The sequence below is a fragment of the Carlito syrichta genome, unplaced genomic scaffold (genome assembly GCF_000164805.1).
Source record: "Carlito syrichta isolate Samal-C Ts95f unplaced genomic scaffold, Tarsius_syrichta-2.0.1 Scaffold309897, whole genome shotgun sequence".
Classification (NCBI taxonomy): Eukaryota; Metazoa; Chordata; class Mammalia; order Primates; family Tarsiidae; genus Carlito; species Carlito syrichta.
This window is the reverse complement of record NW_007253993.1, coordinates 185,190-195,746: the sequence shown is the minus strand read 5'-3', so window position 1 is coordinate 195,746 and position 10,557 is coordinate 185,190. Positions and strand designations below refer to the sequence as shown.

Sequence of the window (10,557 nt, the reverse complement as noted above, 5' to 3'; positions counted from 1 at the left end):
CCCAAAAAAAAAAAAAAAAAAAAGTCATAAAACTATTTGTATTCACAGCAAATATAATCAAATAATCTTCCATTTAATATTATAAGTGACAGTAAAAAATGGGAATGTTTCTTTACCTATTTCATACTGGAAATATATCATGAAAATAAACTTTCTCCTAGATAAAGGAGCATATATTATTAGCCTGATAAATAAAAGTAGATTAAATAAAATTAATGGAATTAATCAAGCAAAAAGTACAATAGTATATTCAGATAATGTATACCAGATTACATAGCAAACTCAGGGCCAGATCATTTGAGCTTCAGTGAGTGTACTTTTGGTAAACTTTTGATATACTCTAGTACTAATGATATCCCAACTGCACAGACTCCGTCTTAGAAATATCTATATTTGCATCCATAAAAACTCTAGCAAATGGTAATGATAATAGTTATCATTTATTAAAAGTTTACTATGGATAAAGCCATCTAGCTCAGATCTAGATCATAAAAGCCATAGCTCAGAAGTTTTAGACTGCAGAAACTCATGAAGTAGTAAAGTTAAAAAGAAAGAAATCTAAGGGTTAACAAAGTTATTACCTAGTCCATAATCAATCATTACATTGACAAGATGACACAACACCAAAAGTGTGGGAAATATTACCTCAGAGCTGAAAACTTAATAGCTTGGGGAAAACACACTCAAGGGCCCTTGTTTCTGCATTTACACCATGGATGGGTGACACGGTCACCTTCAGCAAGAGTCCACACCAGCTCCCCAGAACACTGCACAGGAGCCGCCTTCTAGAGAGCGCTCCCACAGAAGGGACCAGCACCCCATGAGGCGGGCAGCCACTGGGCTAGAAACACTGTGAGAGAATATGGCCTCTCGAAGCCAGTCTCCCTCCCTGGCCATCCGATGCTTCTATTTCTGCCTCTTCAGAGTTTGGACAAAACCGACTCTCCCAAAAGACAGCTGCCTCTGTCATGCTTTCTTTCCTCTTTCTCCTGTGACAGGTGCTCCAGGGCTGTCACTATCTTGGTTGATCTCCAGAGGCCCTCCAAACAGTCCATGTCCCTCAACCACACAGGGAGAGCAGCCCTCAAATGAGACTCCGTCAAGCTCCAATGCACGGTATGGCTCTTACTTCTCAAGATCTGGACATACACAGTGTCTAGAGTCATGCTAATAGATGTAGACTCGTTGTCATAACCTAAGATGATGCTGACTTTCTTTTTGAGTTGGAGTCTCACTCTGTCGCCCAGACTGGAGTGCAGTGGCCGCTCCCGGCCACTGCAGCCTTGACCTGCTGGGCTCCGGCGATCCTTCCGTCTCAGCCTTCCGAGTAGCCGGAATTACAGGCATGCACTACCACGCCCGGCTGATTTTTTGATTTATTGTAGAGATGATGTCTCGCCAAGTTGCCCAGGCAGGTCTCAAACCCATGGGCTCAGGCAATTCACTCACCTCGGCCTCCCAAAGCGCAGGATTACAGGCTTAGCCACTGAGCTCAGCTGATGCTGACTTTCTTATGCTGCTGAATCAAACTTTTTTTTTTTTTTTTTTGAGTTGGAGTCTCACTCTGTCGCCCAGACTGGAGTGCAGTGGCCGCTCCCGGCCACCGCAGCCTCGACCTGCTGGGCTCCGGCGATCCTTCCGCCTCAGCCTTCCCAGTAGCCGAAATTACAGGCGTGCGCTACCACGCCCGGCTGATTTTTTGATTTATTGTAGAGATGAGGTCTCGCTGCCCAAGCGGGTCTCGAACCCGCGGGCTCAGGCAATCCACTCACCTCAGCCTCCCAAAGGCGCGGGATTACAGGCTGAGCCACCGAGCCCGGCTGAATCAAACTTTTGCTAACACATTATGAAGGCTGTGGTTTACTTATTAAAGAAAGACTAACTCTACTAAATATTAAATTTTTAGAAACCAGTGCGAGAGATTCTTTTTTTTTTATTTTTTTTATTGTAGAGATGAGGTCTTGCCAAGTTGCCCAGGCGAGGCTGGTTTCGAACTCACGGGCTTAGGCAATCCTCTCATCTCGGCCTCTCAAAGTGCTGGGATTATAGGCGTCAGCCACCATGCCTGGCTAAGAGATTAATTCTTTTTTTTTATTATTTTTTATTTGGAGTCTCACTCTGTCATCCAGACTGGAATGCAGTGGCCGCTCCCGGCCACCGCAGCCTCGACCTGCTGGGCTCCAGCGATCCTTCCACCTCAGCCTTCCAAGTAGCTGGAACTAGAGGAGATTAATTCTTATTCGTGAATGTTTTCATGCAGATGCACTCCAATGCATTGTAACCACAAATATTTACTCTAGTTCATTACAAGAAAGGAATGTTTGTCTTATGGTATAGGATGGGCTAGCCGGTGTCCTATACTGGGCATCCCTATGCAAACAGCCTGCCTGCTCTCTTGCCTTCAAAAAGGTCAGAGACTTGTCTACCCAGTGCCTGCTTGTCTGCAGGGCTCACCTAAGCAATCTCTCAAGCATCTCATGCCATCATGCCACCCTAAACACACCTTCCAAGCAAAAAGGACCACTCCTTGCCCATACTGTTCCCGTACATATCTTCAGCACATTTCAGAAGTTTCACAGTACTCAATCATCTCCACATCTATTTCTTCCTCTAAACAATAAGCTCTTCCAGGCCATGTTCATTTTTTCCCCCTCCTGGCACATGGCAGAGCTCAAGGATAGCACTTGGACACTGTATCTTGTAACAAACACTTGTGGAAGTTTTTAAAACACTTCCTTGTTCACCAAAATTCACCACTTCACTATGAAAATAAAACAGCAATATACATCTGAAAACCCTAACTACATACAACTCTACAGCTACAAAAACCTAACAAAAATACAGACACCGACACGGAAGAGAAGGATTTCCATACTAGATAGGGTTGCCCTTGGGATTTAAGAGGGTAAGTGCAGGTCAAGGTCTAAAGCAGTGGTTCTCAACCTTGGTTGTGTACCAAAATTGCTGAATGTTAAAAAATACCAATATGAGAGTTCTGCTCCAAACCAGAGAATTGGTGGCTCAGCCTGTAATCCCGTGCCTTTGGGAGGCTGAGGTGAGTGGATTGCCTGAGCCCGCGGGTTCGAGACCCACCTGGGCAGACGAGACCTCATCTCTACAAATCAAAAAATTAGCCGGGTGTGGTAGCGCGTGCCTGTAATTCTGGCTAATCGGAAGGCTGAGGCAGAAGGATCACCAGGGACTGGCAGGTCGAGGCTCAGTCTGGGCGACAGAGTGAGACTCCAACTCAAAAAAAAAAAAAAAAAAAAAAAGAAAGAGAATCAGAACTTGAGGGTGGGCACCAGGTATCTGTGCCACAGAGAAGGGTGAAGGCAGACTGCAGCATGCTTCGTTGTTATGGAAGGATCCGAGCATGAGAATGACAACATATATTGTTATCACAATTTAAATGTATAAAGGGCATTCATGTCCATTTTTCACCTAGTCTTCCCAAGAATTCCATGAAGCAGTACATTCCTATTTTAAGAATTAGAAAATGAGGCCCAGAGAAGGTGTGACTGGCTAATCATCAATGGCCATTAACCCAGGTCTTGTGCTTTTCCTGCTATACCCAAACTGCTGGGACGACCATGTGGGGCAGGGAGGGACCTCAGGAAGACTGCATTCCAATGAGGACGGAAGACAGGAGAAAGGTGCTGGCAACAGGAGCGGTGATGCATCCTGAGTATTAACTATGTGCGAACCACTGTTCTAAGTACTTTGTCTTACTAACTTACTCCTTGCACTCTGTTGGGGTCTCACTGTCCTTGTTTTACAGATAAGAAAACGGAAGGGCCAAAAGGCGAGGTAGCTTGCCAAGGTCGCAAAGCAGCAAGCACTCAGAGAGGTGGGGTTCAAAACCAGACTGACCAGCTCCAGAGGTTAAGCTCTAATCCCCCAGGCCAGGCTGGCAGGAGGAAGCAGGCCCCAACAAGAACGGTGCCTGGAGGGATGGTAACCAGCTCAGCTCATCAAATGCCTATGGAACGCTGACTGGTTGCTAGGCATTTTCCTGGGCGGAAAACTAGCCATGGGCCCTGACCCAGAGACACTAATTGTCCAGAAAGGACATAACTGGTGATGTGCAGGAGGAATGTTAGGACTTCGCTAATCACGGCAGGCAGGGACTCAAAGAGGAGGTGAGTGAAGAGCAATTAAGATGGCAGGTTTGGATGCAAGGGAAAATGGAACTGACACCCTACACAGATGCAGGGAACTAGAAGGCTCTGAGGCGAAGTGCGAAAGGGAGGTGCTTGTTGTGCTTGGCATCCGCGCTCCACAGGGCCTGCCTTCCTGTCCCGGATGGAGGCCCAGCCCAAGGTCATTCCGGCACTTCCGCGCACTGACACTACAGGACCGACCACACTGTGTGCCGTGACTGTGCTCTGCAGAGCTGTGCCCTCATGCCCTGGAGCAGCTGCCATCTTATTTGCCTCTGGAAGCCCAGGCCCTGCACATGGCAATGAACCTTTTATTTCAGAGAGCTGAGGAAGTTCCCATGAGCCATTCGATTACAATCAACATTTTCTGCAACGCATGAGGTCTCTAGGTTTCAGCACAGTATGTGGCCTGCGGCAGGGTACAATAGTTTGCTGAAAGAGAGAATGAGCCGGGCTCGGTGGCTCAGCTTGTAATCCCGTGCCTTTGGGAGGCTGAGGTGAGTGGATTGCCTGAGCCCGCGGGTTCGAGACCCGCCTGGGCAACTTGGTGAGACCTCATCTCTACCAATAAATAAAAAAATTAGCTGGGCATGGTAGCGCATGCCTGTAGTTCCAGCTACTTGGAAGGCTGAGGCGGAAGGATCGCCGGAGCCTAGAAGGTCGAGGTTGCGGTGGCCGGGAGTGGCCACTGCACTCCAGTGTGGGCAACAGGGTGAGACTCAACTCAAAAAAAAAAGAAGAAAAAGAAAGAGAGAATGAATACATGTCCCAATGACCTTAAAGGAGGTCAGCTAACAGGCAGCAGCAAAAACAAGGAATAAAACTTGTTTGATCTTTTTGCTGATACCTGAAATCTACAGTCTCAATAAGAATAAGACTACTTGCCCTGGATCTAGCCCAACACAACCCGCAGCCCCAAGTACACCATGCTCAATGTGTTTTTCTGTGAACTTCATTCAGAAGACACATGAGTAGTATCGGACCCACCCTTAGTGAGAAAAAAAAGTAAACTGTAAGAATTTACACATAAAAATGCTTTTACCCCTCAATGAACTGGAAACTTGTTTTCTTGAAAAACATTTTTCTCCTGATTTAGTCTGAAGTTACAGATATCATCAGAGTCTTCTCTCACAAGTAGAGAAGTAAGTTTTACTTGCAACAAAAATAAAAAACATTGAGTTTCAGGTTTCCAATTATTAACAATAAAGAAGAGTATTCCCACCTGAGAGAAATGTTTCCCACAAATGTTACATTCAAAAGGTTTCTCACCTAAAACAAAACAAAAGAAAACAATTTGTAAAATAATTACTAATATTTGCACAATAACAGTTTAAAATGTTGAATGGTCTCCTGTGTCCTTGCTTTCAAAACAGAGTGTTCTATTCTTTATCTTAACCGTATGAAAATGAGGAGTCTCTATGGATCCTCATACTTATCTCTTGCCTTTATATGCTACCTAGAGATGATAAAAATGAAACTCATATTTATTTTCCTCTAAAAAATTACATCATTCTCCAAATACAGACCTAGGTCAACATCCAACGTGTTTACTTGCAATCAAAGTAGACCCAACCTGTGGACGCAGTCTTTCCTTCTGCTGAAAATCAAATGCAAGTTTTCCTGGTGAAGGCATGACCCTGTTCACCTGTTCTTCAACCTGACTCCACCACAGGTTTCTAAGTGAGACAGGGCCACTTATTCACACCATACAAGGTGTGAATATAGGAGAGCCCCAAACTGATGGGGACCTCCCAAAACATGCATATGACAGGAAAAAGCCACTCTCCAATGCCTTCCTGCCTTGATTTATAAATAATTGTATTTGGGTATAGAGTTGATGGTAGACAATGGTACTCTATGATGAAGAAATCACAGCTGTTCTGAATATAGTCTATAGAAAATGTAAGAATTTTCTATAGACTATATTCAGAACATTACATTTTCTATAGACTATATTCAGAACAGCTGTGATTTACGTTTCACAGTCCTGCCTCTGATGTACATAACCTTAGTAGGCTCTGAACACCAAAAACCTCTCATGTTCCCCATTCCCTCAAATCAAATGGTTTTTTAATATTCTCTTTAAGAAATAACAACATTCTCCCTTCCTACTGTATTGCTGGGGCTTGCTACCTTGCTAGGCTCATGCCATGATGTTTTTATTTTATCCTGAAAATGTCTAATGGTTTCCTCAACCCTGAATAATTATAATCATATTAATCCTATATTTTAGGACCACACTCATGTCTAAAATTTTGGGGTAACAGATATAAGGTAAAGCCTCCCCATAAGAGATATAATAATTTGAATAAAAGAAAAGTCACCAGTTACTAAGATTCATAAGTGACCAAGGTTAATAACTCTGTCCAGTGGGTCTCAAGCTTCTTGGTCTCAGGATTCCCTCACACTCTTTTTTTTAGAAAGCAGAATGTATTCAGAGGACAGAAAAGTTCCCACAGTGGGAGGGGACCCCAGGGGGCTGCCCCCCTCACACTCTTAAGATTGAAGCCCTAAAGAGCTTTTGTTTATGTGGGCTAAATCTATTCATATATACCATGTTAGAAATGAGAATGAAATGATTTTAAAACACACGAATACACATTTCACTGGCCACTGGGATGACATCATCACATAGCACGTAGCCTCTGGTAGATGCACTGTATACTTAGGAGAGGAGGAAAAGGCAAGTAATATCTTACACTGCTTTGAAAATCATTTTGGCCTCACAGACCCCGAAAGGGTTCCTCAGACCATACTCTGAGAGCTGCTGCCCTTCTCAATAGAATGGCTCTGTCCCAGTAAGCATCTTTGCCATGTGACTGCATGTCACTCAAAGATGTTCTTGCAGAATAAAGAATTTAATTTTTGTTTCCTTTAATGCTAAACAAATACATTTCTCAAGAAAAAATTATAGGAATCATTAGGCTGTAGGAAATTTGGCAAAAAGAATGATCTATATTAAGTTTTTTTCAGGCCCAAACTGAGTCTGTGATATTGCCTTCATATGGAGTAATTCTGAACTACTTGTAATAATAACAGTACTTTATATTCAAAGGCACAAACACTTAAAAAGGGCTCTCACAACCATTAATGAAGTCTCTCAGCAACACAACGAGGCAGTAAACATCTAAGCACACTGGGATTCCAAAGTGATAACAGAAGGTCACGTCAGTAAGTGCAATTACACAAACACCTTAAAAGCAGTTGCTGTGGAAGCATCGTATTGCATATGATTTCTCATGTCTACAAGGTAATTGTTGTTCTTCTGTAATGCGTTATTAAAGTCATCAAGTTTAATATAGGAAGAAAAGTAATACATAAGTATTGTATGATATAATGTATATGTACTGTGTAATACTGAGAAAAAACTTTTGAGAAAAGGAAGGAGGCAAGACTAAGACAATAAAATTTTGAAACTTCACCTTTTTTGTGAGTCAGGGTCTTGCTGTCACCTCAGGGGGAGTGCAGTGGCACAGATCACGGCTCACTGCAGCCTCCACAACCTCAACTCAGGCAATCCTTCCATCTTAGCCTCTCATGTGGCTGAGACTACAGGCATGCACCACCATACCCGTCTGTTTTTTCTGGCAAGATGAGGTCTCACTATGTTGCCTATCCTGGTCTTGAACACCTGGACTCAAGTGCTCCTCCTACCTTGGCCTCCCAAAGTGTTGGGGTTACAGGTGTGAGCCACTGTGCCTGGCCAAATTCAATGTTTAAAATGGAAGCATTGTCATTTGAATATATCAAATGGTTAAAGCTGATTCTTATTAAAAAGTTTACCTCCTGCCTCCCGAATTACGATTTTAAAAATCAGATATTCAAATTACCTGAGAGAACTTGTAGAATTATTCAAACTAAGTTATTTTAGTCTACATTAACCTACATTCTGCTTTCATAAACTAAGCTTAATCTAATTCTAAAATGAAAACTAAATATAGCTTATCTGTTTTAAAATTAATTTGAAACTTTGCATCGAAGTAACTTATTATATGTCTTTCGAAATAGTCTACATATAAGAACATAATTGAAATAAAATTAAAAGTATGCCATCTTTTTAAATTGGCTCTATGAAATCATTTGCAGAGCTTTAATCCAGATGTATAACCAAAAATATGAAATAATAAAAAGTAGCTAACACCCCTTGGTTTTTGTTTAAAACTATCAATGGTTTCATCAAGCAACAGCAAAGCTTCTTACAAAAACAAGATCAGGCCCTGGTGTCTGACCATCTGCAACAGTTCCTTCCCTTCTGTCTGCGGGTACTGAATCAGTGTACCTGTATGAGACCGTTTGTGAAGCTCCAAATTGCTTGGGTGCTTAAAAGGTTTCCCACACAATTCGCACGCGTATTGTCTCTGTGTCGGAAGTGTTTGGGACTGGTCTTCCAGTGCAGCAGGGTCTATGGGTTGCTCCGTTTCACTAACACAGTTAAAATTCTCACAAATGCCCAGTTCTTCACTTTCTTTTTCTTCAGTACCCTGGCTGCAAGCTTTCTCCATGGTACTTTCACCAGCCGATTCCATGCTCTTTGTTAAACCATCATCTGACCTGGGTTCAGAGGTGTGCTCTGCCGATTTCTGTGACTTTAGGAAATTTAGTTTCTTCAGGTGAATGGCCTTTTTGAGCCTCATCTGTTTGGCGGGTTGTTGGGATGTGGCATCTGATTCGGGATCTGGAACAGAGTCACTCAGGGACTGGGCCAGGAAGTTGGAAGGCAAGTGCTCTGAAGACTCCAGGATGCATTCAGACTGACGGACAGCACAAGGCTGGCTCTCTACCGCGGTAAGGTCTGCGGAGGTGCTGAATGCAAAAGGCTGCTCTACAACTCGCTCCTGACTGGGACAGGCAGCGTGTTTATAGTGCTGCTTGCTGTAAAAGTTTCGGAGTTTGTAGTAGTAACTTGGCTGTTTGAAAGGTAGTTCTGCAGAGCTGCCATCTAAAGTGTCAGGGGTTTGTTTTGCTATTTCACTTGCAGAATGAAGATTAACTGAAGGTGAAGCATGAGAATGCGATTCATCCAAAGCTTTATTATGCTGCACGTCTGCTGGACACTCATGCAGTAAATGGGGAGGGTAGCTGCTCTCATTCATCACACAAGTGGCATCAGGGGCCAGAGAGCTTTGCAGGGAGAACGTACGATTACAAGGCATGCCAGGTTGCTGTTCTACAGTGGCTGATTTTAGAAACGTGTGGCACAGACTCAAAACGTTTTGAACTTGCAAACACTGGGCTGTGTCCAGCATTACTTGTATGTTGTCCTGGTTAAGATCAAGATGAGACGTGTACATGAAGTCCAGGATCTGCCCTATGCCGCTGACATTTTTAACATCCAGGTGAAAAACATCGTTCCTCTGGCTTGAAGAATTCTGAAAGAGGCTCCTGAAAAAAGAAAGGATATCTGTTTACAGTGTTAATTTATACATTCTGCTTTCTCTTATAAGTAATATACATATATTAATATGTAAAAATACTACCCTTCTATGAATGATAAAATTTTAATGTCTGTATGTTTTGACTCTTTAAAACGACTTGGCAAGCCATCCAATTAAGCAATTCATATGAATTAAATTAGCCTGCTGGGTATTCAATATTCAAAACAGATCACAAAGTATATTTCTGAAATATTAAATTTACAAATTAAAAAAGTACCAAAATACTTTCAATCACCCCAAATTCATTTTAGTTAAGAGCCTCTTTTCTTTTCTTTTTTTTTTGAGTTGGAGTCTCACTCCGTCGCCCAGACTGGAGTGCAGTGGGCGTTCCCGGCCACCACAGCCTCGACCTGCTGGGCTCCGGCGATCCTTCCGCCTCAGCCTTCCCAGTAGCTGGAACTACAGGCGTGCACTACCACGCCCGGTTAATGTTTTGATTTATTGTAGAGATGAGATCTTGCCAAGTTGCCCAGGCGGGTCTTGAACCCGCGGCCTCAGGCAATTCACTCACCTCGGGCTCCCAAGGCGCAGGATTACAGGCTGAGCCACCGAGCCCGGCCAAGAGCCTCTTTTCTCTCAGGTTACTCTAAACACAAAAGCAAAAATAATAATACTAATAAATTTTTTTTTAAACCCTTGCTTTGCAGAAGCTTTTCAGTTCGATGGGCGGAAAAAAGATCTGCAAAAAGTGCTATCAATGATAAAGAGTGAAATCCAGGGAGAAACAAAATGTAGTAAAAATACTGCCACACTAGAAGAGCTTTACTCCCTACAGTAAGAAGAATGAAGTCTCAAATACGTACCTAAAATACTGGCTGAATGCTGCTAGAACATTCTTGTGTGCTTTAAAGCAGACTCCTTTTACCACCAACATGCAGTCACAAAGCAGGCCTTGGATACGCTGCTCGTGCAGTTGCTGGAGGAGATGGCAGCTATGAGTAGCAACAGGGTCCATGCTAAAC

General features: G+C 43.1%; 1 protein-coding gene across 1 annotated transcript in view; it reads right to left on the bottom strand.

Moving 5' to 3' along the window:
- Positions 1-10,557, bottom strand: part of ZBTB49 (zinc finger and BTB domain containing 49) — a 23,862-nt gene extending 13,305 nt beyond the window's left edge. The window contains exons 1-3 of the mRNA XM_008068220.1: positions 10,399-10,557; positions 8,440-9,542; positions 5,383-5,429 (exon numbers count right to left, since the gene is read on the bottom strand). Coding sequence (XP_008066411.1) covers positions 5,383-5,429; positions 8,440-9,542; positions 10,399-10,550 — 1,302 coding nt within the window. The 5' untranslated portion in view covers positions 10,551-10,557. The remainder of the gene's footprint in view (positions 1-5,382; positions 5,430-8,439; positions 9,543-10,398) is intronic.